The sequence below is a fragment of the Rosa chinensis genome, chromosome 2 (assembly GCF_002994745.2).
Source record: "Rosa chinensis cultivar Old Blush chromosome 2, RchiOBHm-V2, whole genome shotgun sequence".
NCBI lineage: Eukaryota > Viridiplantae > Streptophyta > Magnoliopsida > Rosales > Rosaceae > Rosa > Rosa chinensis.
The window spans coordinates 2,192,815-2,219,590 of NC_037089.1; the positions used below are offsets into that span (position 1 = coordinate 2,192,815).

Below are 26,776 nucleotides of genomic sequence, written 5' to 3' on the forward strand. Positions count from 1 at the left end.
TTCAAGACAGATCTATTCATTACTCTGGGCTGGTTATCTGCTTTCCTCCTTTTCTATAAATCGTATGGGACAATTGAAATTGAAATTTAAAGAAGCAGTTACCTCCCATATTGTCAATGCAGTGAGAGATAAATCAAAAGCTACAATACCAAGTAAATTAAGCACTATAGAGAAGTTTAAACCAAAAGAATGAATTCCGCGGTGAACCAATTCAGTTAAAATCACATATCAAGGAACTATGAGTGAGAACTCACATGGTTATTTGTCCAACACATATTTTTACATACAAACACACTCTCTTCCCATTTGTATAATCATAGATTAGGGACATCTGCAAGAGTGCAAAGCAGATGAAGTATATCACCTCTAAAAATGTGCTTGAATCGCCACTCATAAGCATGAAGATCTTTGGCATGGCGACCAAAAGGAAGACATGACAGGTGATGACAGAATACAGACATAAAGATCAACATCAGAGAAATAATGAGACATCAAAAATCGTTCACAACAAAAAGGTAGAACCTGGAATGAAAAAATACCAGGGGAGGAAGGCGTTCAGTTGTGAACGGTAGTTGTTATTGCCTCTGGGAACATTATGGTAGCTAGACTTCAATACCAACAACGAAAGAAACACAGCTGTCACAATCCTGAAGGCTATAACACATTGAACCTATCTAATTGGGAGTACAAATCGTACATCATGCATTCTAAAATCACTTTCAATATACGTATCACATTATGAAGAGATTCCCAAACAGATATTAGTCTGATAATTATTAATTGGATACATTTGATGATGAGAATTGGATATGTATACCTGTCATCACTTCCTCACTGTTTGGTATTTCGATCCAGAGATCCTAGTCTCATCGCTGTGAAACCAAATTTACAGATCGAAACTGGTAGAAAAAGAAAAAAAAAAATCCATTAGTGAATCACCTTTGGAAAATCATTCATTATAACCAAATAAATAAGTTAACCTTCCTTAGCAGTCTAGTATTTGGAATGAAGTCAAATCCCTAGAATTCGACAACCATCATCTTTGAAGTATCCAAAATCCTTAAAAACAATCTAATTGATAAATTGGGTAAAATCCTCATGTAGTATCCGAACTATCACGAAATGCACTTTTTGGTACCTACAAATTTTCAGGGAATCCAGTGGTACCTGTACTATCCCTCCGTTAGCCCTTATAGTACCCCCCCATCCATTATTTAGTTAAAAATGCCTATGTGGCGGTCATGTGACACTCATGTGAGTAAAATAGTCTATTCATTCATAATTAAAATTATAAAATTTAATATATTGAATATCTATAATTAAAAATTATTTTGACATATAAAAAATAAATAAATAATACCCAATTTATTCTTCACTGTTATCGAGACACTTGGGTTAATTAATTTAAGTACTTTTATTTTTGTTTAATTTTTTTTATTTTATGAAAATTTAATATATACTAATTTGGAGATAATTTTTGTCTCGAACAATTAATACGATTAATCAATAGAGATGGTAGGTAAATCTAGATATTCACTAAATTCAATTCTAGGTCTTTCTTTTAACCTAGTCTAATTTATTTTAATTTAGTTTAATAAAAAATTTGTAAAAGAAATATGAAAAATAGGTGTTTTACGATTTTACCCATACTTTAACGGAATAATTGACGGAAGTACTAAAATGGCTAACGGAGGGATAATACAGGTACCACTAGACTCCCTAAAAATTTGTATGTACCAAAAAGTGCATTTCGTGATAGTTCATATACAATATAAAGATTTTACCCTTGATAAATTTTATGATGAACAGATTCATTAATAGAGATGCAACATACCTTCGAAGTTAATTTTCTCATTGGAGACTTCTCTCGATTGAAGTGTACGATTTTTAGCGAAAATTTCTTGGGAGAGAAAAAGAAATTACTTTCTGCCTACCGATAACAGATTTTAAAAGGTAGAGAGAACGTAAGAGAATAAACTGCAAATCATTTTTTGTTCTCCCAACTGCTGAACGTGGGATCGAGAACGTAAACCTGCTATTACGTTTTCTATGTACTTTGTTACTCTTTTATCCTTCTGTTACTAAATCTGTTTGATGTATAATTATATATATAGAGCTTTAATAAACCTGGACATTATGGGTAATTCAAAAATTTAACCCTCCCTCCTCACAATTTGCTTAATTATTAAAGATTTGACATGAGTTGACAAAGTTAACTATAACTTGAAAAAAAAAAAAGTCCAAATGCCAATTTTGGAGGTATGAATAGAAGTTTGGGAAAAATTCACCAACGGTGTCTGGACACTTAGGGGACTTTCAGAATGATACCTGAACTTACAAAGTTATCAATGTGATACCTGGACTCATTTTTTCATATCAATGTCGTACCTACGACCAATTTCCGTCACGTAGCCGTCAAATTTTGCACGTGCAATGCACGTGAGTCACTTAATGAAGACAAAAAGACCGATTTAGCCTCGAGAAAAATTCACCAACGGTGTCTGGACACTTAGGGGACATTCAGAATGATACCTGAACTTACAAAGTTATCAATGTGATACTTGGACTCATTTTTTCATATCAACGTCGTACCTACGACCAATTTCCGTCACGGAGCCGTTAAATTTTGCACATGCGATACACGTGAGTCACTTAATAAAGACAAAACGACTGATTTACCCTCAAAAGTTTTTTTTTTCCTTTTCTTTTCTTTCTTTCTTTCTTTATTCTTCTTCTTCTTCTTTTTTGGTTTCTTTATTCTCTCCTTCTCTCCTTGCCAACACCACTGCTTTCGGAGAACCCACCATATGGAATATGCAGGAAGAAAAATGGGGGAGAGCCGCAACAACCTCCACCACTGCGCAATGACGTCGTCCTCCGCTGCTTCTCGATTGGGTTTGGGTATAAGGACTGCTTCTTCCTCCACCGCCAGCGAAATCGTGGAGGCTCGAGGCCAAATTCTAAGGGCCACCGACCAGAAGGACCGTCATAGCAAGGTCTACACCGCCAAAGGCCCCAGGAACCACCGCGTCAGGCTCGGATATGACCGGCCCAGCAAGGCCGTCGATTGGGTCATCAAGAAAGCCAAGGCCATAATCGACGAGCTTGACGAGCTGCCGCCGTGGAACCCGAACTCAATTTCTGTTCAGACAACATCTTCTCCGACGGTGCTGATATCCGTCGTGCAGGACACGCAGAACGCGAGCCTCCATTTCTTGATGGTGGAGGCTCCGAGTTCTTTGTCTGCTAATCGACGAGGCGCAATGGTGGGTAGCAGCGGAGTGGCAGAGCTGGTGAATTAGAACAGCTCGAAGTTGTCTGCTAGACTGAAGAAGTTGCAGGTGAGGATGGTGTGGAGGTGGTGTTGCATGTCGGGAACGACAGAGAGGATGGCAGGGTGGGATTGGAGCTGTGATTTGAGAGTAGAGGGCTGGCAGGGTCTGAGTTTCTGATCAATGGTGTATAAAAGGGGGTCGGAGGAGAGAACGAGAGTGGTGGTGGCTAAGTCGTCAGCGGTGGCGGCGGGGATGAACTCGGAGTGAGCGGCGAAGCCTCAGTGCAATTTCAATTTGCTGTAGGATTTGAAGTGGGGGGAACCATAAACATCTGCATGAAGGTGGATTGAGACACGGCGGCAATGTTTGATCGGCAATCAGGGGGTGGGAGTCGGACGAGTTTGATCAGCAATCGGGGGTGGGAATCGGACGAGCAAGATGATTTGAATCTTGATGATTCAAATCAGGGAAAGAAGAAACCAAAAAAGAAGAAGAAGAAAGAAAGAAAGAAGAATAAAGAAACAAAGAAATAAAAGAAAAAAGAAAAAAAACTTTTGAGGGTAAATCGGTCTTTTTGTCTTCATTAAGTTACTCACGTGCAAAATTTAACTGCTCCGTGAAGAAAATTGGTCGTAGGTACGACGTTGATACGAAAAAATGAGTCCAGGTATCACATTGATAGCTTTATAAGTTCAGGTATCATTTTGAAAGTCCCCTAAGTGTCCAGACACCGTTGGTGAATTTTTTCCTAAAACAAATTGAGGGCAGAATGTCTTTTTTGCCCTCATTTTTAGGCTCATGTGAGTCACACGTGCTCACAGTTGACGGAGACGTGACGGAAGTTCGCCAGAGGTACGACGATAATACGAAAAGTAAAGTCTAGGTATCACATTGATAACATTCAGAGTTCAGGTATCATTCTGAAAGTCACCAAAGTGTCCAGACAGTTTCCATCTAAAAATCCTGAAAATTAAGGAAAAAAAAAATCTTAAATACATAGAAAATTAAATATCTATAAGAGTCAAAACCTTTGCCAAGTGTTTCTCGAAAAGAAAAAGAAAAACATGCGTGGGACGGGGATTAAAAACATTAACCGTAATCCTTAATTCCTTATTGATCTAAAAGTTATTCTCAATGAAAAACCACAGAATTCCTAATTAGACTAAAGGATCCTTATTATTATTATTATTATTATTAAGCTAGGATTGTGGGTTGGTTATTTATAAATTATAAGATAATTACACAGAAAATGGTAGATGCTCCTGAAGCGAAAAAAAAAACATTGCTCTACTCATGAAAGTAGTAAATATCTCTCAGATTATGATGCTGCTCTGACTTCTCTCACAGTTTGGTGTCTTTACTCAATTATGAGTGCACTACGGGATTATGCAAAATCAGAGACAGAGGTTGATGATGTTGACGCCAAGTTTCAAACTTTCAATTGCAATTTCCTGCGGAGGTACACGGGGATGAGTTTAGAACTTTAGACCATATAAGAGGCTCAAAAGAGAAGAACCATTCTATAGTAACTGCAGAAAGGCTGGACTATGCCAAGTTGCAAGAAGATTAATTTGGCTTCAACTTTGAGCAGTTTGGACTGCAAGTGTCATCAGACAACACAATGGTAACTAACTAACTTTGCTTTTTATTGCATGCACATTAGATATGCTTTGGCTAACCAGAGCCTGACATGAGGTTCACTACTCTGCTGATTTGATTATTGTAGGGGGATCCTGAGGAGACGTACGCCTGAGGAGATGGCATCCGACTTTACATGTGCAGAGTTTGAGACACCTCAATCCGTCCTCATAGGAGCCAGGCATATGGTATGCATTTTAAGTTTGTACACTGGTGATGATAGCAATGCCTGTTCTAGCATCTACATCTTAAAAAGATCATTTATAATGTCAATCAGGCTTGAATACCCATAAATGGCTTGAGCTGACAGCAATATTGTCTGCTCGAGCTGCTTTCTCATATGCTCAAGCTGGTGTCAAGAATTTTGGCTTCTGTTTTTGATGTTTTAGGCTTTTTTAAACCCTTTCTTATTTGACTTAGGGTGGGTTTCTCACAAAGGTTTTGTGAGGTTGTTTTACACCCTAGCAGTACATCTCGTGTGCAAGTAGTCTGATCAATGCTTTCCAATGGTTTGTTCCTGCAGGCTGCTCTTGAGATAAGTTGTGAGCCACGTGTGAGATATTATGTTCGAAGCAAGTACTTGGATATTCTTGAGTTATCAACACGTCCAAAAACACCTGATGGAAACGCAATAGATTATATTTTTCAAAGAAAAGCCGCTGCACAGGCTTGGCGATGCACAATGGTTGCTCGTCCAGAAGGCCGAAGAGGATAAATCTTATTAATGTTACTTTTGAGCTCCCAGAAGACCAACTAAATAAGTTATTAAGCGACTTTAAGAAGTTTTATCTTAGAGCTAGTGTTAGTAAATCTGCACAACTATGGAACGAACAGCGGAAGTTGATATCGCAGAATGCTATTTTTGATTTCCTTTTACCTTTAATGGAGAAAGAAGCAAGATCCTTGTTGACCAGTAGAGCAAAAAACTGGTTATTGATGGGAAAACTTTGTGGGATAAAGTCTCCATGGCTCCGGCATATCAACATAAGGAAAATGAGATTAAGTCAGATGATGAAGCTTCTGCTTCACCGAGGGTCATGGCTTGCTGTTGGGGTCAAGCTGAAGGTACTCTAGTGATGTTAGATTCATATGGGGAATTGCTGGATGTGCTATGCATAGGTTCCTTTTCATGGGAGTCTTTCAACTACACTGAAAACTGCAATGATACTGTTGTTACTTGGCTCCATAATTATTATGAAAAAAAAACGGGTCTTGAAGTTCGTGACTGATCACCAACCAAGTGTTGTGGTTATCGGAGCTGTTAATATATATGTCTTGTACTCTCATAACACAACTTATGTTTGTGGTTATCGGAGCTGTTAATATGTCTTGTACTCTCATAAGACAACTTATGTTCTGGGTGAGTGTTACTATATATAATATAGTAATCATGCTGGTTATTTGGCCCTTACTTAGTGGTCAGTTTTTTGAGGATATGCTACATTACTTAACATGTTTACTGCTTAATTCGACCTTTATTTGACTCGTCATTAACTCTTTATATTATCAGGTAAGAGGAGAAGTGAGTGAAAAGACTAAAGCTTTGTTTCCCTTCAGGATTGTTTATGGGGATGAATCTTTGGGTCGCCTGTATGAAAATTCTCAGACCTCTTCCAATCAGCTACCTGGGCAATCAGGTACGTATTAATTGTTTCCTAACTTGTGAATCTTATGTGATAATGTCATGGAGATGATTGTGTATTCTTTCTTATCTGCTTGTTATCATCAGACAATGTCAAGCGGGCAGTGGCTCTTGGGCGTTATCTTCAAAATCCACTAGCAATGGTTGCCACACTCTGCGGACCTGGAAGAGATATCTTATCTTGGAAATTGCTCATGCAGTTCCCCTTTTGAGGACATTCTCACTCCGGACGAGAAGTATAAGGTGATTGAACAGGTCATGGTAGATGTTACAAACCAAGTAGGCCGAGACATAAATTTGGCCATAAGCCATGAATGGTTATTTGCACCTTTGCAATTCATTTCCGGACTTGGACCTAGAAAGGCAGCACATTTGCAGCAGTGGTTGGTCAGATCTGGATGCACAATCTCTAATCGGAGGGAGTTTGTTACATTGCACCAGCTTGGTCAAAAGGTGTATGATAATGCAGTCAGTTTCTTGCGTGTTCAGCTGAGCAGCAGGAGCGGCAAGCAATTTCGTGATCTGTTGGATGATACAAGAATACATCCAGAATCCTATATTCTTGCTGAGGAATTGGTGAATGTCGTTTATGATGGTAACGATGCTCTAGAGTGCATTTGGTACCGATCTGGTTACCTTGAAAGGCTTGACATTGAAGCATATGCTAGAAGCAAGCAACTTGAGGATAAGATGCAAACTTTGTATGATAAGGAAAGAATTAATACAGGGTTTTCGGGACCCGATGAAGAACCAAGTGTTAATGTACTTTTTCATCTGCTCACTGGTTTAACTGATGATGCCATTTGTGAAGGAAGAATTGTGCAGGCAACGGTGTACAGCGTGTGTCCTATTAGGGCATCTTGTAATACTGAACTTGGATTGAGGGTGCGCTTCGGAAAGCAGACTTTTCAGATCATGGAGGGCGTACTAAAGAATTGAGTAAAAAGCTGAAGAAGGGTGACATAACTGACATTATCACTTGCAAGATCGAAACTGTAAAAGAGGCACTTTGAGGCATGCCTTAGTAGTTTGTAGAGAATGAGATGAGAAATAACAGATTTATTAGAACAGTATTCACAATCTTAATACCTAGTTGGTTGTATGATGATATTCTGCTACCAGATTCACTAATTACTTTTATCCCGAGTAGTAAAGTCTATGTGTTACATTGTCGTTTCGGATCATAAATGCTTATAATGACGTTCCTATGGCTATTAGTACTTGAAATTAGAAAGCTTAGTTGTGTAAACATTTTCATTTTGCTTACCTACTGTTACAATTGGAGAATGAAATTAATCTGAAAGTCCTTTGAGCAAACTAGCAAAGCTAGCAGGGTGCTCGGATATCATATGGGCCTGTGATTCCTTATCCAATTTCCTTTTATGTGTGGATGGGTTTCAATTGAAGTAGCTAAGATGAAGCCAAATTGCCATCCAAAATGCAGATAGACCCAATCGAACTAATCTATAGATAGACCCAATCGAACTAATCTATCCCATCTAGGCTCTACCATTTTCATGCTAAAGAGCCTAAAGCTACATGTGAAAGGACAACTTCTATGTGTAACTATTTGGATTTTTATTTTTATTTTTTTATTTTTAAAAAGGAGGTACTGGGAAGGACCACAAGGAGGCACGCAATGGCCTTTTTTACCCGAAGTCCAGCACAGTGCCGCGCCAAAGACGCAGCGACACCCCCCCTCCGGGCATCGAGTACACCAAATAGGTGGGCTTGCCCTCCCCGCATAGTCTTTTCCATACACAAGGCTCGAACTTGAGACCTCTGCCTCAAGTCCCTCAACTTGCTTAAGGAGCACAGTCAACTTGCCAACTGAACTGGACCATGTGGGTAACTATTTGGATTTTTATGATTCTACGTCAAAACATTAAATGACCATGAGATGAAATATGGCTAATCGCAAAAATCTTATTTAATCTTTTTATAAATGAATTTACCATCATATAAAGTTATTGCTTAGATAAATAAATTTAAACTCAATTGACATAAATTGATAATATAAATCCGATCATCCCGGTGCAGATAAAACAATATAGAATTCTTGACACTCTCATATGCTATAAAAATTGTTGCTTTTTTCTTGATTATATGTTTACCTGAAACCTAAAATGCATATTATAAGTAGCATGCATAGTGCAGAAAGTGGAAATTGCCACCCAAATGAGTCGTGTTCTGTAAGGCCTACCTTGTTGGCACCAATGTGGAACTGGGAGTAGACGTGTACTAATTTTGCAAAAGTAACAGAGATCTTTCTGGAATCATATAACTCTTTCTGGGATTCTTGCAATAATATTTGTTATCTTGGTTGGAGAGGTGAACCGTGAACCCAAGAAAGAAGAGGCCACTACTCAATTCATTCATATATTCTTGACTCGAATATTGTTTTGAGTATTTCATTATATAATAATACAATAGAATAGTAGACGTTTGGATTATGTGCGGTGTTCCAATTCGTGATTAACATCTGTTTATGTTGATGGTGAAGGCGATAACAATATGATATTGGGATATAAAGATTCGTCTTGATAATAATAATATACACGAGCACTAAGATTTTGCCTAGCCGTAAGTACCTATTCATTTGTGACTTTTGCTAAGAAAAAAAAAAAAAAACAAAATTAAGCGTGGATTTGGATGTGAACACTTTGCTACGTATTATTCGAAGAGAAGTTGTGTACTAAGTGAAGTTTGATATTTTTTAGTACAAAGTGAGAAGTAATATAAAATTTGATATTTTCTATTTTATCATAAGATATTGAATTCTAATCTGGTTTAATCTTGATCCAACGAGATATATCTCAAAAGTTTGATTAACAATAACCAAAGCAATATGGGACTGTTAGCCCCAAAAAAGAAATAGAGAGAGTATTCAGTGCACCGACGTGTATTTACACCAATAAAAATAAATAATTAGATAACATTAAAAATACTAGTCTTGCCCACATATGCTATGCATATGTAAAACAGTTTTTTTTTTTTTTAATTTTCTTTTTGTAATATTAATGATTGAAGTTAGAGAAATATGAGGAGTTATCTATAGATGAGGGCAATGAGAAGTTATCTACATAATAGGGTAGTGGGAAGTTATCCAAGTATAAAATGGATTAGTGGGAACATATTTTTTTTTCTTTTAACTGTTTATCAGTATTTTATTATTTACTATAATACCCTTCAAATGTTAGAAATTAATTAAAAATAATATATGATATGGGGGTCTTCGTATCTTTTCACGTCTACTTTGACTAACAAAGTGGGTTCTTTTAATAATAGTATAGATTTTTTGGTTATTAAAAAAAATATTCTTATAAAAATTAACGGCTGAGATTTACCGAATCTGCTTGTTCATTTGTACCGTAGATGTATAAAAGAATTCTTCTTAAAAATAAAAAAAATAAAAAAAGATGTATAGAAGAATTTTTCGGTAAACTGCCTAATTACGTGAGGCAGTTAATTTGTTAAACGTCACCGCTCGCAAGGATATTACCAGAAGATTCCCTAAAGGTCCGTATTTTTTAATTAGTGATTACAAAGCACTATCTCTTTTTTACTCAATCATAAGTTGACGTGCAAACCACACTCGCAGTTATACGAGGAAAAAGCTTCTACTCTCCACACTTTCCTGCCACTTGTCCGGACGAAATGCCTTTCGAGAAACAAAAAGAAGAAAAAAAAAACAAAAACACTTCCCTATACTAGTATACTAATACCTAATAGGAATTACCACCTCTAATTGAAAGAAACATCATACCAAATTTTGCCAAATTTTACCAAATTTAGATCAAGTACTAATGTACTATTACTTAATATTTATTGTCTGTCCAGACTAATTTATACGAAAAATAATTAATAAATTCTATATCGTATAATTAAACTACATTGATGTATAAAATATTTAAAAATTAAAGTGAAATATCTAAGAACATTATTCACACGAAAGACCGTAACATATAATTTAACCAAAGTTTTTAATTCTCGAAATGTAATGCCTGCGGCAGCTTCTTCAAATTTTACAGATTCACTTTCTAACATTTTACTACTTAATTATCATGTAGTTAGTATCTTTCTTTTTTTTTTTTTAATATAATGCACTCATTACAACTAAAAATATCATTAGTCTAATCATATCTTTCATTAAGAGAATCTTTTCAGCCAAGTTGAAGAAAAATCAGAATAATTCGAAGAATCTTAAGGGAATAAGTTTTACTTGTTACCCAAAAAAAAAGAGAAAGTTAATGTGCTAGAATTCTCCATTACCAAATAAGAAAATACAAAATTTCCTAATTTTTGTTACGACGGGTAAATAATCAAGGGTCCTAAAAGTAGTCAAGCTTTACGACTAATTTGACCGAGGTAAAAATTGACTATTTTAACCGTTTTAAGGCAAACGCGCCACCACCCCACAATCACATGCATAAAAAGAAGGCCACCCCTCTTCTCCATTTTCACTCTCCCACACTCCAGAGAGCTCTCCTCTCTCTCTCTCTCTCTCTCTCTCTCTCTGTATCAAAATTCTTATCAAATCAGCGAAACCAATCAGACTGATTTGGTCTGAATTGACCTCCGCCGATGCCGGAGGGTACCAGAATGGCCGGGAATGACTGGATAAACAGTTACCTGGAGGCGATTCTCGACGTCGGTCCCGGCCTCGTCGACGATGCTAAGTCGTCGTTGCTGCTTAGGGAGAGAGGTCACTTCAGTCCGACGAGGTACTTCGTGGAGGAGGTCATCACCGGCTTCGATGAGACCGATCTCCACCGCTCTTGGGTTCGCGTAAGTAGTAGTACCATTACTAGTGGTTTCATTTTCGTTTTCGTTTTCTCTGTGTATTGGAAGTTGGATTCTGGAAGATTCGATTTGCTGAGCTTGTTGTGGCGGTGGTGTTTTGGTAATTTCAGGCCGCGGCGACGAGGAGTCCGCAGGAGAGGAACACCAGGTTGGAGAATCTGTGCTGGCGGATTTGGAACTTGGCTCGCCAGAAGAAGCAGGTTAGTTTTCAACTGAATTTTTTCCTTTATGGTTTTTTCAATTTTTGAGATGTAGTGGTTTTCTTGTGTGATTTGGTAGATAGCTGATAGTTTTTGCTTCAAATCAGACTAGTGTGGGATCTAAAAATTGTTCATTTTTGTGTGGAGGAGGTTAAAGCTTGATCTGAGTTCTCAATTACTGTTAGAAATTGGATTGAATTGCTACTGATTTTGATAAAATGCTGACAAACTAGTACAATGGTAATAATTTCGGTTAAATTTGAAAACAATGAGAATTAAGGATATGATTGTTTTGCTTAAATCATGATTTCTCCGGTTACACTGTGTTGTTCGGCAGCTTGAGGAAAAGGAAGCTCAGAGGATGACTAAGCGTCGTCTTGAAAGAGAAAGGGGCCGCAGAGAAGCTACTGCTGATATGTCGGAGGACTTATCTGAGGGAGAGAAGGGAGATGTAGTGGCGTCTGATGTATCGGCTCATGGTGATAGTGTCAGAGGCAGACTGCCGAGGATTAACTCCGTTGACGCAATGGAGACTTTTATAAGTCAGCAGAAGGGGAAGAAGCTATATATCGTCTTAATAAGGCATGAACAGAACTTCAGCACTTTAATTATTTAGGTGTAATTGGTTGGTATTGTTTAGTACGTCTAGCATGATAGTTGTGTTAAATACTTTCACGCTTTCAGCATCTCATAGAAGCATTGAAATGATAGTTTGCCTAGCTGCCGAGGGAACTTTATAAGAAAAACTCCATTTGGTCTGATGGTGAAGACCATGATCTTTGCTTCTGCATGATGAGTTTTTATTTTATTTTTCCCTGACAAAAAGTATGCAATTGCAGTCTTCATGGTCTTATCCGGGGTGAAAATATGGAGCTCGGTCGCGACTCTGATACTGGTGGTCAGGTAATAGTTGTTTGTTAGTGTTTAAATTGATGTTATATAACTGCAAGACTTCTGTGTTGTTTGATAATATGATAACCTCTCTAGCTGCTTATGTAGCTACCTGTATAATCTTTGGTTTATGTTCTTTCTAGGTTAAATATGTAGTGGAACTTGCAAGGGCTTTGGGTAGCATGCCAGGAGTGTATCGAGTTGATCTGCTAACTAGACAAGTGTCATCACCTGACGTAGATTGGAGTTATGGTGAGCCCACAGAGATGCTAACTCCACTAAGTGCAGAAGGTTTCGAGGAAGAGACAGGAGAGAGCAGTGGTTCTTACATCATTCGTATACCATTTGGTCCCAGAGATAAATACATTCCCAAAGAAAACCTCTGGCCACACATCCCCGAATTTGTTGATGGTGCATTGAACCACGTAATACAAATGTCCAAAGTTTTAGGTGAACAAGTCGGTGGTGGGAAGCCAGTTTGGCCAGTTGCCATCCATGGGCATTATGCAGATGCAGGTGACTCTGCTGCCCTCCTATCTGGTGCTTTAAATGTACCGATGCTTTTCACTGGCCACTCACTTGGCAGAGATAAGTTGGAGCAACTTTTAAAACAAGGCCGTCTATCAAGGGATGAAATAAACGCCACATACAAAATAATGCGTCGGATAGAAGCTGAGGAGTTATCCCTTGATACCTCTGAAATAGTTATTACCAGCACTAGACAGGAGATTGACGAGCAATGGCGCTTGTATGATGGATTCGATCCCATACTGGAGCGAAAAATACGAGCCAGGATCAGGCGTAATGTGAGCTGTTATGGCAGGTTCATGCCCCGCATGGTGGTAAGTACTGAGGTCCCTTTTTCATATTATTGTGGAATGTTTCCCCAACCTAAGGGACGACTTGAAATGCTGGTCCAGATTGAGATGGCTGTGGTTTCTCTTTTTCAAGAGTATATGATCAGCAATTTTTCAAGAGTATATATTCATGAGTTTCTCTTTTTGGAAGCTGTGCCGGTTTCTGGTAATTTACTTGCTAGCTTTACGATATAAGTAAGATCTTACAATTTTGTAGTTCTCTGCAGGTAATTCCTCCTGGAATGGAGTTCCATCATATTGTTCCACTGGATGGTGATATGGATGGTGAAACAGAGGCAAATGAAGACCATCATCCTACTCCTGCAGACCCACCTATTTGGACTGAGGTATTATTTATTCTTTGTACATTTACTTTGGTGGCTCCCAGAAATATAGCTGATAAGTCATTTGGAATGTTCTACTTTGTAAGTTTTAAGTCCTTGGTCACAAATTATGTTTTGATGTGTTATGCATTGACTAGATGCCAATCTATGTTTGTTGTAATGCAGATAATGCGCTTCTTTACCAATCCTCGAAAGCCTATGATTCTTGCCCTTGCTAGACCAGATCCAAAAAAGAACATCACAACTTTGGTCAAAGCGTTTGGAGAATGTCGTCCATTAAGAGAGCTCGCTAATCTTGTATGTTAGAATTCTTGTGGTACTTCATGTATAATATATCTGTGATTTATCTGACCAGTTTAATTGGCTTTTTTGCTGAGCCTATTCCATTACTTGACCTTTTCCTTTTTCTCTCTACTGTTCAGACATTAATTATGGGTAATCGAGATGGAATTGATGACATGTCAAGCACAAGTGCTTCTGTTCTTCTTTCAGTTCTCAAGCTCATTGACAAACATGATTTGTATGGGCAAGTTGCATACCCCAAACACCACAAGCAGTCTGATGTTCCTGAGATATATCGTCTTGCAGCAAAGACAAAGGTATTCATTATAGTTTATTTAAGTGAAAGATAAGTTAATCATGTGAGCTATATATAAGAAACAGTGAAACCCTATTAGAAATTTTTCAATAAGATTATTTTGTGTAGCTTCAGTTTATGTAATTACTTTTTCTGTGTGTGATCTTTCACATGCAAGTGTTTTTCGACTTTGCTTGTCTCTTTCTATTTCTATTGTCAAGTATTTTCTTTCCCCCTAAGCCTTCCATTTCCACTGATGTCACTGTTGTTTTCCAGTGTTCAACATTGTTTACATTCAGTCCTATTTTTCCTATTGCACTAAACCCTGGTAAAAATAATGCTTCTCTGCTTTTACCTGAGCTAATGATGGGACAATTTCTAATACGATATTTTTGACGACTGCTCCTGGTATTTAATTATGTGAACCTAACTCTTTGGACTCATCTGCTCCTCTCTAGTGTGTCATGTCTGTATAGAAATACTTTTTCCTTTACTGGTTAAATATTTCATCCCAATCCTTTTTTGCAGGGTGTTTTCATCAATCCAGCTTTCATCGAGCCATTCGGACTAACATTGATTGAGGTGCTCATCATATTTAACAGAAGTTTACATTGACATATTAGGTATTAATCATTTTTTTCATTTTTTTCAGAAATCAGTATAACAAACTTTTTGTTGTTGTACAGGCAGCTGCTTATGGTTTACCTATTGTTGCCACAAAAAATGGCGGTCCTGTTGATATTATACAGGTATACCTACTCATTGGTTATCGCCATTGATAAAAGGTTTTATAACATTCAATTGTTAAAAATTTCCAAAACTCACTCAACTATTGCTGCAGGTCCTTGACAATGGTCTTCTTATTGATCCCCATGATCAGCAGTCTATAGCCGATGCTCTTCTGAAGCTTGTTGCAGATAAGCAGCTCTGGGCAAGATGTCGTCAGAATGGATTGAAGAACATTCACCTATACTCATGGCCTGAGCACTGCAAGACTTACCTATCTCGAATAGCCAGCTGCAAAACAAGGCATCCACAGTGGCAAAGAAGTGATGATGGAGCAGAATCTTCAGAATCGGATTCCCCAAGTGATTCCTTGAGAGATATACAGGATTTGTCTTTGAACTTGAAGTTCTCAATGGATGGAGAAAGGAGTGGAATTAGTGTGAATGAGAACTCTTTAGAATCTGAAGGAAGTATTGATAGAAAGAGTAAAATAGAGAGTGCTGTTTTGGCATGGTCAAAGGGTATTTCAAGGGACACGCGGAAAGCTGGTTTCTCAGAGAAAGCAGACCATAACAGTAGTGGTAAGTTCCCAGTGTTGAGGAGGAGGAAACATGTTATTGTCATTGCTGTGGATTGTGATACCATTACAGATCTGATCGAAACCACTAAAAAGATTTTTGAGGCTACAGAAAAGGAAAGGACAGAAGGATCAATAGGGTACATATTGTCAACATCCTTGACCATAATCGAGATACGCTCGTTTCTGGTCTCTGGGGGCTTGGGCCCTAATGATTTTGATGCGTTTATTTGCAACAGTGGCAGTGATCTTTACTATCCATCCATTAATTCAGATGATCGTCCATTTGTGGTTGACTTTTATTACCACTCACACATTGAATATCGCTGGGGTGGAGAAGGGTTGAGGAAGACGTTGGTACGCTGGGCAACTTCAACCAATGATAAGAAGAGTGGGAGTGAGGAACAGATTGTTACTGCATCTGAACAACTTTCAACCGACTATTGTTATGCTTTTAAAGTGCAAAAGCCAGCATTGGTAAACATTCCTCACCTTTGACTATTGCATGAATAAGTAATATTGTGCTTGTGTTCATCTAAAACCGAGGGTTTTATTAGGCACATAAAGTTCTGTAGTTTCTAAGCTATTCCCTATTACAGTATAGTACTGTTGGCTCTACGCTATAGAACTTTCTCTTCAATTTTTGTAGGTTCCCCCTGTGAAGGAGCTTCGGAAGTTGCTGAGGATTCAAGCTTTGCGGTGCCATGTAATTTACTGTCAAAATGGTAACAGACTGAATGTGATTCCAGTGACTGCATCTCGTTCCCAAGCCCTCAGGTACACTAATCTCTGTGAAGGGTCTAGCCTTATCTAATCTTTGAACTTTTAGATGCAATTGTTTAGATTGATCAGGAACCGTGATCATTACTAAAACGTGCATGTCCTTCAGGTATTTATATTTAAGATGGGGTGTAGAGTTATCAAAGATGGTGGTTGTTGCTGGAGAATGCGGAGACACAGATTATGAAGGGTTGCTTGGAGGGCTGCACAAAAGTGTAGTACTGAAGGGGGTCGGCAGCAATGCAATCAGTCAACTCCACACGAACCGAAACTACCCTCTGTCAGATGTCCTAGCATTTGACAGCCCCAACGTTGTTCAGACAACTGAAGGTTGTGACAGTGATGATATCCGCGGTGCCTTGGAGAAATTAGAGGTTGTCAAGAACTAGAAATGTGTATTCCTGTAGTGTCACCAGAAGCATTCTTTTTTTCTTTTCCCATCTCGAGACCTTGCCCTCTAAACTTTCTTTGCGGGGTTCAGTCATAAAGCTCACTATACCTGTATTGATATATTTGCATCTCTTCCAAAGCAAATCCTTGGTTGCTTTCAAATGTGGCTGCTATTTGTTTAGAAATAAAGAGCCAATTTCACACCTAATTCGTGTAACTGCTGCATCTTGGATTGTTCATTTTTCCCGTCTACGAACTCGCATACATGGTCGTCTATTGCCCACGACGTAACGTTTGCACTCACTATTGTGACAGTAGGACGTACAGCATTGATGATCAATCAGATTATGGAAGATTGAAGAATGTGCTCTTAATTTCTTGGAAGCTAGAACCAAATATGGGTGGCTTTTTCTGTGCTGGTGTCAATATCTCGAATTAAAGGCTGTATATATAGCACATACCCTCATCAGGCTGGGTTGTTGTTGTGGGTCACTACCACATGGGAGAACGAACTGTACATTATGCAGACGTATATACATTACCTGATCGATCCGGAATAAAAACGAGATTGTCATACTGTCAATTTAAGAGGCGAAAATCAGCAACGATACATTAATGTATTGATGCAGTAATATTCGGTACGGATAAACTAGTACTATATATCTAGTGATAAGCTAAATTTGTGATGTTGAAATGTGGAGCTATATAAGTTGAAGTGTTCTCGAGGGCAACCAAACCGTATTCAATGTTCATATCCGTAAGTCCATAAACAATTAGCACCCTAAGATTCTGGATTTCTCATAGTTGGCTGAGCTTCCTAACCTAACTATATATCGGAATCATTGGATTTCACGTACAACTACTACATCTTTTGAACAGAAAGAATTCCAAACGGTTGATATCTAAAATAGCATATTCTCTGCATGATCATTTGAGGTGAAGTTGGTTTACCAATATTATTTCATGGGATTTTTGTTCTCTGTGATAATAGTAAAATATCCCAAAATATTAACATGTTGCCTTCTAAATTAGCGTCAATCCCACATGGAGATCACCTTAATTAGTTCATCTAATGATTTAAAAAAAAATTGTCATCACTCATGACCGACTTTTCCTCCATTATTAGATTTAGATCTAACGATGAGTGATCACATATACTTCACCATCATATACTTTCGGAGTTTCGGGCCCTCTCATCATTGTGTATAAATTTGGGATGTAACTTAAGCTAATGGGCTCTTGACCATGGTCCATCATATGCTTTAGAACCATGCATGATGCATGCAAAGAAGAAAACGTTGACGTATGGGATATATTAAAACCAAAGAGTGGGTGGTTGATTAATTAGTTGATGAGAGTTAGTTAGCTGTGAGTCTTTATTACGAAAATGTGGTTAACCCTCCCTCCCAAAACCAAAAATCCCATTAATAATTTTAGGCACGGAGCTGAACCAAAGTCCTTCTTTTTTGGGTAAGCTACCCAAAAAAAAAAAAAAAAAAAATTTGAGCAGAATAAGCACACCATATATGCATGCCAAAAATGAATGAATGAAGAGAGAGAGAGAGAGAGACGAGTCAGTCTCTCATCTTTAAATGGTTGCGGTTGGAGCAGTTGTATATGTCCACCTCCAAACTGCACTAAATAAATACCAATCCCAATTTAAGCTCTTCATCCATAACTTCGTCTTCTTGGTTGGGATTATTAATTATCCAATATTTGATCGATCTCTATCTCTGAAAATTCTTAGCCCCTCCACCTACGCCCTCCTTGTGATTTTAACCTAATTATCATCATGAGTCCCGGGGAAGGAGGAGGAGGAGCTGCTGTAAATTTCAGGAAGAGATCAAAACGACGGTCAAACAATGCCGCCGGAGCTACGAAAGATCAACCCCAAAACCATGAAGATAGTTGTTATTACCAGTCATCTTCTTCGTCGTCCTCTTCGGCTTCTAATTATGAGAGCAAGAAGAAGAGGATTAGGAAGAAGAAGGGTAAAGGGAACAACAACAACGTTAGGGGGTCGTCGAAACGGTTCGAGCTGATGTCGTATTGGGAGTTGCCGGAATATATGAAGGATAACGAGTTCATTTTGAATTATTACCGAGCTGATTGGCCTGTTCTCGAAGCTCTTTTCAGCGTTTTCCGTTGGCATAATGAAACTCTCAACGTTTGGACGTATGTGTTCATCGATTTTCAGTTTCATAATTTGCTTTGTTTCTTGATTTTGTATTGGATTGTTTGATGGATTTAGAGGTTTAGTTTTTTGTTTTATTTTGGGGTTGATTTGATTTTGTTTGCAGGCATTTGATTGGGTTTGTTCTGTTTGTGGGTTTGACTATGGCGAATTTGTGGGAAGTGCCTCAGGTAGCGGATCTCCTTGGCTTTTTTAACAGGTTTGTTTGTTGAGCATTTCTAATTCTATTTATGAAAATTCTGATTTTTTTCCTATTTATTTATGTAACCTATCTTGCATAGTTTCAAGGATATTTAGGATCAGAATACAAAACTAACTAATGGAATTAGAGATAAAAGTAGTCTTGGTGCTCAAGGATATGTGTTTGGCATCGAAGTCTGACGGTGTGTGCTTTAGTCATGTGTTTCGAGAGGCGAATTTCCGCGTTAATGGTGTCTACATTAACTTTGGGAATATCTAAGAAATATGTGTTCACACTATACTTGTTTGGAGGTTTTGCAGCTTGCAACTTTGATCTGTTAAGGTTAGGTTTGTATCAAAACAAAACCATATACCTTTCTTTTTTTTTTCCTTTCTTTCTTCACTTATTAAGAAAGAGGATCAAAAGATTTCAGTCTTACCCTTATGATGACTCGAACCCAGGACCTTGATTTTAAGTAGTGGGTGCTCTAACCATATACTTGAACCTGCTTGTTTATATATTTCCCTAAGTAGCAACTAGTCAACTACATTTGCAACCGATAATAGAGATCTATACTGATGTACTGGGTTCATTATTTATGTCAAGTGGATATTGAATTAATGTTGGAAAGCTCTCAAGCATGCATATATGTCTGGTTAAGTGATTATATGTGCTTGATATATGCAGGTCCACATTTAGTGCAGCTGCAAATGTTTCCCATAATTTTAGTGCGGTAATAACTCATCTTCTAATCCTATGAATTGTCACTCTCCCTCATCTTATTGATTTCAATAATTGATACTAGAAATTTAGCAGGAGACAACAAACTTTGTTCATGATTTGAAGCAAATAACATCTCAGGAAATGAACAACATTGCATCGCCTGGTGATCGATTGAGCGTGGCACTTTGGCCGTTTTATGTGTTCCTAGCTGGCTCTATGTTCTGCCTTCTCTCCAGCAGCATTTGCCATCTCTTTTCATGCCACTCTCACCCCTTAAACGTCTTGCTCTTGCGCATAGATTACGCAGGCATCACCACCATGATCATCACCTCATTTTTCCCTCCGATTTACTACATCTTCCAATGTGATCCGCGCTGGCAATTCATTTACCTCGGCGGCATCACACTAATGGGAATTTGCACCATCATCACACTGTTCTCCCCGAAGCTTTCTAGCTCCAAATTTAGAACATTTCGAGCTTTGCTTTTTGCTTCACTGGGGTTGTTTGGGATTGTGCCTGCAGTCCATGCCAGCGTTGTGAATTGGGGCAATCCGAAGCGTGATATCACTCTGGTTTATGAGGTTGCCATGGCGCTTTTCTATTTGACAGGGACCGGATTTTACATCACTCGAATTCCCGAGAGATGGAGACCGGGGTGCTTCGATTTGGCAGGTCACAGCCATCAGATTTTTCATGTTTTGGTGGTGATGGGTGCATTGGCTCATTATGCTGCCATACTTGTAATGCTAGACTGGCGAAGCACCTTGGGGTGTGACATCAATATTACTCTGTAATATATACAGTGAAGCAACTTGTTCATTTTTTCAACTACGCTTTAGATGATGATGATTGAGTAGGGCATCAATATTCATTTGTTGAGAGAAGGTTGTGTAAGCTAGCTTTGTCTCAAAAGATAGCCTTATAAGAGAACTAGAGGCTGTCATTATGTTTTAAAAGAATTCCAGGGAGAAAAAAAAAGTGCAACCATTTTTTTTCTTCTATCATTTATTTATTTTTTTCTATCATTTACTTATTTACTCATACTGTGTGTAATTTTATTTGTATAGAATATTTTCCGTTTGAAGACAAACAAAACATAAGGCCCATTTGTAGGACAATTCTTAGGTTCACCCTTTGGGTGAATGAGCATATTCATTATTTCTTACGATTAAGGCATAATAACTTTATAATTTTCTAATCCAACCATTCATGTTGTATAACATAAAGATTAGCTCTGTAAAAAAATAATCAAATTGAAAACTTTTTTTTTTTTTGAGGGAAACAGAATCAGGTTCCATCATATTAATGACGTCTCTCCGTCAAGCTAGAAGGATTCGAAAATCCTTCATAATACAACGCAAAGTACAATTCAGTCTGCACAAAGCAGAGCCATCTAAAAAACTAAACCAAAACTAAAAAATGCAGAAAATAAAACCTTACACCTATCCAACCCTAAATCAGAGCAACTGACTAGACAAGTAATGACGCCTAAGACCCTACTGGTGTACATGATCATCACTCAACAGTTAGCATGCAGCTACGACCAAGGACTGAACCAGGTTAAGTATTCAAAACAAAAAAAACAAACTAGGCTCACCCCCCACTGGTCCAAACCGCGCCAAATCCAAAGGGTAGAGAAAGAGACAAGGACCAGCCCACCAGACAGCCGCCAAGGGAAGCTGCGGCCCAAGGCCAATTCGACACCCCACAACTAGGCCCCAAAGATCCAGCCGGAAGGACCAACCGGTGGGCAGCCCAACCTCAGCGTTCCGGCGGCCTCCCTCTAGCCTCCACGATCGTTGAAGACGAGAGAAGAGCTCCTGACCTCCGACCTGGAATCAACAGATGACGCTCAAAGGCATCTCCTCGGAGCCTCCGCTGTAAATCAGTAAACCTCCGAGAACAAACACCACACCACCACGGATCTGATATGTCGAACCCGAAGCCTTAAACCACCACCCTCACCGACACAGCCTTGAGCCGCCTCGATCGGAGCCCGTCACCACTGGATCGAACACACCACACCCTCGAACGCTTCAGCCGAAAGCTACCTCAAATCGGAGCCGCACCGCCTCGAAATAGTTCTTCGAACAATCCCCAGAACCCGACGTTGCCAAAAGAGGACCTGCCACTCCGTCTTCTCGTCGTCGCCCTGGTCTGGACACCATACGGTCGTCGCCGCCACACGAAACCCTAGGTTTCGCACCCTCGAGGTCGCTCCGTGTTTGTAGAAAAGACTTTGGGTTGTATCAAATTGAAGACCTTTTAGTTATTCATTTCTATGAAATACATGGACGGTTTATCATAATAGTAATAAGTGCTGTTAGAACTATCCATTTGTTTGATTCAATTAGATAATTAAACGATTTTTGATTCAATTGATTTTTTACAGAGATGATCTTTAAAGGTTTATTTGAGATATGGACCGTTAGATTATGAATTTATTAATTAAAAGTATGTTAATCGATAATGGGGGTGAATATGCTCGTTCACCCTACGAGTGAACCTAAAAATTGTTCCCATTTGTATATGCATATAGCTAGTACCGGTGATCAATTTCCAAGGTTAATATTGCTTTTTTATATGTTTTCTGGCATGGGTTTCTTCACTTCTTGATCTGGTTGGACTTTTTACAGCATTTGCTTTCAATTGAATCAAAAAAGCAGCAGCCTCAAGAAGTTTGTTATCCAAGAAGTTCACTTCAATTCCTGATCCACATGTACATTGTGCTTAATCATAGGAAGGTCCAATATATCTAGCTAGATGAACTATATGCCTGGACAATTAATTACTACAGCCATAGAAATCAGGAAGATGCAGCTAGCTTCTGCTTAATTACATTATGATCATCATCGTCTTGTCTTCTTCCTCATCCAAAGTGCAAACGCCGATCCACCCTCGCTTCTTATAGCTATATGCAATTAGCTATAAAAAGATCGAGAAAGACGGTATATGTTTGATATAGATAGCTAGGGATCGGAGCTAAACCTGAAGTGAAACCATGACCAGAAGCTTTCGATACCCTGCACTATTTTTGTTAACTACATTATCGTTTCTTTTTCTCCTCCTGATATTTAAACCTTTACTGACCAAAAACCATTTCAGTATTCCCTTTGTTTCACCCTCACTAGTACACCTTTCATCAATCCAGAAAACAGCAACTACACACTACCCCCACCGCAAGTTTCTTTAGATGGGTTTCTCACAAGCTCCATGGATCGAAGGAGTACGTGTAGCGTTAATGGTACCAAAGTGAGCAAATAATCCCATTTTCAGTAATTAGTAATGTTTTTCTTCAATAGCCTTAGTTCATCAGTAGGAAGAGTTTTGATATACAAAATGTTGGTTTGATGCATATTATTAATTCTGACTTATTTGTCTTAATTGGTGCTGCGTTTCTGACCAGGACAAGACTAGTTTGGAGAGAATTGAAGGTGGTTTAGCTGAAGCTCGAGCTTCAATTCTCGATGCAATTCGGTTTGAAGACTATACATCAGAGAAAGAAGAGACTTTTATCCCAAGAGGAAGCATTTACAAAAACCCTTATCCATTTCACCAGTTGAGTTTTCGCTAACTATATGAACCAATATCATTCTATTTTTTGATAATTAAAGGTTAAACAGTGCTAACTATGATTATGATCTGCAGGAGCCACATAGAGATGATGAAGAGGTTTAAGATGTGGAGCTACAAGGAAGGAGAACATCCCTTAGTGCATTTGGGTCCGATGAATAGGATATATGGCATTGAAGGACAATTCATAGATGAAATAGTGAGGGAGGAGAGCTCATTCAGGGCTACACATCCTGATGAGGCACACATTTTTTTCCTTCCCTTTAGTGTAGCCAACATTGTGCACTATGTGTACCGGCCTGTCATCCGAAAAGAGAACTACCTCCGTGATAGCCTACAACGGATTGCCATGGACTACATAGGTGTTGTGGCACATAAGTACCCCTACTGGAATAGAAGCAATGGTGCTGACCATTTTATGGCTTCATGTCATGACTGGGTACGTTGTCTCATTTTATAATATGTTGTTTTGTTTATCTTATTGGGGTTGGTTAAAGTATGTGAACAAGAATGCTCTTCAAACTCAATTAAATAGAATGCAGTCAATGCACAAATTTACTTTCTTTCATGTATAACCAGGGACCGCAGATTTCACTTGGTCAATCGGAGCTCTTGAAGGACTTCATTAGAGTACTTTGCAATGCCAACACCTCAGAAGGGTTTGAACCTAAAAGAGACGTTTCATTACCTGAAGTTTTTGTACCTTCTGGAAAGCTAGGCCCGCCCAATTTTGGTCAAGCCCCACACAATCGCCGGATTCTGGCCTTCTCGGCCGGAGGTGTTCATGGACCGATTCGACCCATCTTGCTCCATCATTGGAAGGACAAAGATAACGAAGTTCAAGTCCACGAGACGCCTCCCGGAGGCATGAACTACACGGCATTAATGGGACAGAGCAAGTTCTGCTTGTGCCCTAGAGGTTTTGAAGTGGCAAGTCTAAGAGTAGTGGAGGCAATTTATGCAGGGTGTGTTCCAGTGATAATTTCTGACCACTACACACTACCCTTTAGCGATGTCCTCAATTGGAGCCAATTTTCAGTACAAATTACCGTCGCAAAAATACCAGAAATCAAGACCATCTTACAAGCGATTCCAGATGAGGAGTACCGAAAGATGCAGAGAAGGGTTTTAAAAGTTCAGAGGCATTTTGTACTCAACAGGCCGGCTAAGCCGTTTGATGTGATTCACATGGTACTTCACTCGGTGTGGCTGAGACGAATTGACTTTAAGATTGGCTCTACTTGATCATGAGGAACATCAAGTTGTGTCATTTCCCCTTGTTTTGGCATATCTTAGTCCAATTCCTTAGTGATTGACAGAAACATGGCCAACAATTATGAATGAGAAAACATAATCCTTCTCCAGTGTTTGTTTTTCTTGGTATCAATTGGGAACTGTCAAGGAGACATGATGCGGGAAGCGTGAACACGATAGCAAGAAGTTCCGTCAAGCATCGAAAGTCATATGAGATGAGCTAGAATCCACTAGCAATTACGGGCACAGCCGTAAGAAACATAGAGAAACTTCTCTAATATTTGGGTTTTTTTTTTTTTTACTGATAACTTGAATGAAAATTACAATCTAAGAGGTGCCTTATATAGGGCACATAGCATAAACCTAATACAACTAGAAAACATAAAGAACAATTTATTGTAGACTAAAACTAGGAAACTGTTCAAGTAAATCCAGAATATTGTCTGGCCCAAACTCGAGGTTACTTGCTCTAGTTGAAATAGGGTTTATATTAGAGATATTATCGGAGAATTTTAGAAGATATTCAATCAATGTACGATTATGTTTCAATGTACAACTCTATCTCTATGCTTGTAATCCTCTATATAAAGAGACCCCTATTATCAATGAAAGTACGACTCAATTCTCTCCCAATTCAGTTTTTCTTAAACACGTTATCAGCACGAAACCCTAACCCTGAAACAAATAGCCAAACCCTGATTCAAGAAGCTAAAAACCTTGAATCCGAATACAAAACCTTGAAGCCTTTTCTGCCTCCACCTCACACATTGAAGAATTCCAGGAATCCAGAACCGGGGGCGGCACCCCAAGAACCGGCCGGAAACCTACCGAACCGGCCACCGGAAGCTCCATACAACTTGCAGCAAATATTCCACCGGTTCACCATCTTCCGGACCTCCAATTTCCACCAAATTTTGGTAGCAGAATTTCGCTGATCTGAAGTTTCAGGAACAGGAAGAAAAAGTCCAAAAAATGGCCTAAAAAGACGTGAACCGGCCACCTGAGAATTTGCATCTTGAACCGGCAGAAAAGAAGAAGAGAAGAAAAGAAAGAAAAAAAAGAGAGAGGAAAAGAAGCCCAGAAGCCCAAGCCCACTGACGCAGACCCCACAGCCACGTCAGCAGAACAATCACCGCCACGTCAGCACCTTGGGACCCACCGACAGGTCAACATACAGGGGCCCACAGCTCGTCAGCATCTGGTCAACAGTCAATGAAGGTCAATGACCGCCAGCCAGTTTTCCAGCGACTTTTCCGGCCATTTTTCGGTGATTTTTTTTCCGGCCAACTTTTCTGGCAACCTATTTCGAGACATTTTTTACTAAATGTTCCTGTTTTTTAGAGTTTTTTTTTTTTCAATTTCTCTTCTTTTTCGGGGACTTGCAAAATCTCTTCTTCTACCCCCCTTTCTTCATCATAGGGGAGACCAAATTAAGCCGAACTGTGGGGGTTCGTGCTCACTTCAAATTTAGAGCTTGTTGAGATCTCCAAATTTAGAGTTTGTAGAGAATTTATGGTCGACCACTTACGTCATTGTTTCGATCTAATCCAACCCTTCTTGGAATCGAATTTCTTGGAAGCGACTACGCTCAGAAATTTTATTTGTTTTCGTGGTAGCCTTTTTCGCTCCGAAACTAACCCTAATTTCTTGTTCTCTTTCAGGATGAGTAACCTGAACAAATTGAACTTTGCTCCATTGGGAACAACTGGCTCTGAATATCACAGGTGGGTTCGTGATATCCTCCAGCATCTCAAGGCTGATGGAATCTTGGATACAATTCTCGAGCCTAGCCAGGACGTGCTACCTATTGAGCAAGCTCAAGCTTTGGAAGCAAATAGAGCAGCCTTAGAGGCAAATAAGGAGAAAGCCATTATCCTAATGACTCCTCATATGGATGATTCGCTCCAGTATGAGTGTATGAATGAAGAAGACCCTAGAAAGCTGTGGGTCTCACTCGAAGAAAGATTTGGCAACGTCCGTGACTCCCTGCTTCCTGACCTAGAGGTGAGATGGCATGGCCTTCACTTCTGTGATTTCAAGTCAGTTCTTGACTACAACTTGGAAGCATTTCACATTAAATCCTTAATGAAATTCTGTGGTAAAAAGATCACAAATGCGATGTTGATTGAGAAGACTCTCTCTACCTTCCC

General features: G+C 38.9%; 3 protein-coding genes and 1 pseudogene across 6 annotated transcripts; all 4 read left to right on the top strand.

The window, feature by feature from the left end:
- Positions 1-2,828: 2,828 nt before the first annotated feature.
- Positions 2,829-7,568, top strand: LOC112189299 (annotated as a pseudogene).
- A 3,571-nt stretch (positions 7,569-11,139) lies between these two features.
- Positions 11,140-16,908, top strand: LOC112185776 (probable sucrose-phosphate synthase 1). Its single transcript, XM_024324097.2, has 13 exons — positions 11,140-11,343; positions 11,469-11,558; positions 11,896-12,140; positions 12,398-12,461; positions 12,593-13,291; positions 13,534-13,653; positions 13,816-13,947; positions 14,073-14,249; positions 14,756-14,809; positions 14,914-14,976; positions 15,069-16,007; positions 16,180-16,307; positions 16,420-16,908. Exons 1-13 carry the CDS (start codon positions 11,140-11,142, stop codon positions 16,697-16,699), a joined length of 3,195 nt encoding a protein of 1,064 aa, XP_024179865.1. The 3' UTR covers positions 16,700-16,908.
- A 1,356-nt stretch (positions 16,909-18,264) lies between these two features.
- On the top strand, positions 18,265-20,838 carry LOC112185438 (heptahelical transmembrane protein 1). 3 transcript variants are annotated; one of them, XM_024323689.2, is made up of 4 exons: positions 18,265-18,875; positions 19,001-19,093; positions 19,763-19,808; positions 19,889-20,838. In XM_024323689.2, the coding sequence occupies exons 1-4, from the start codon at positions 18,493-18,495 to the stop codon at positions 20,591-20,593; spliced, it is 1,227 nt and encodes a 408-aa protein (XP_024179457.1). In that variant the 5' UTR covers positions 18,265-18,492; the 3' UTR covers positions 20,594-20,838. The 3 variants fall into 3 exon arrangements, with proteins under 3 accessions (XP_024179457.1, XP_024179459.1, XP_024179458.1); XM_024323691.2 differs by having other exon boundaries at positions 18,266-18,875; positions 19,937-20,838; XM_024323690.2 differs by having other exon boundaries at positions 18,267-18,875; positions 19,892-20,838.
- A 2,376-nt stretch (positions 20,839-23,214) lies between these two features.
- LOC112184099 (probable glycosyltransferase At3g42180) lies at positions 23,215-24,617 on the top strand. Of its 2 annotated transcripts, XM_024322384.1 has the most exons (3): positions 23,215-23,357; positions 23,448-23,811; positions 23,952-24,617. In XM_024322384.1, exons 2-3 carry the CDS (start codon positions 23,461-23,463, stop codon positions 24,615-24,617), a joined length of 1,017 nt encoding a protein of 338 aa, XP_024178152.1. In that variant the 5' UTR covers positions 23,215-23,357; positions 23,448-23,460. The 2 variants fall into 2 exon arrangements, with proteins under 2 accessions (XP_024178152.1, XP_024178151.1); XM_024322383.1 differs by lacking the exon at positions 23,215-23,357 and having other exon boundaries at positions 23,431-23,811.
- Positions 24,618-26,776: the final 2,159 nt, after the last annotated feature.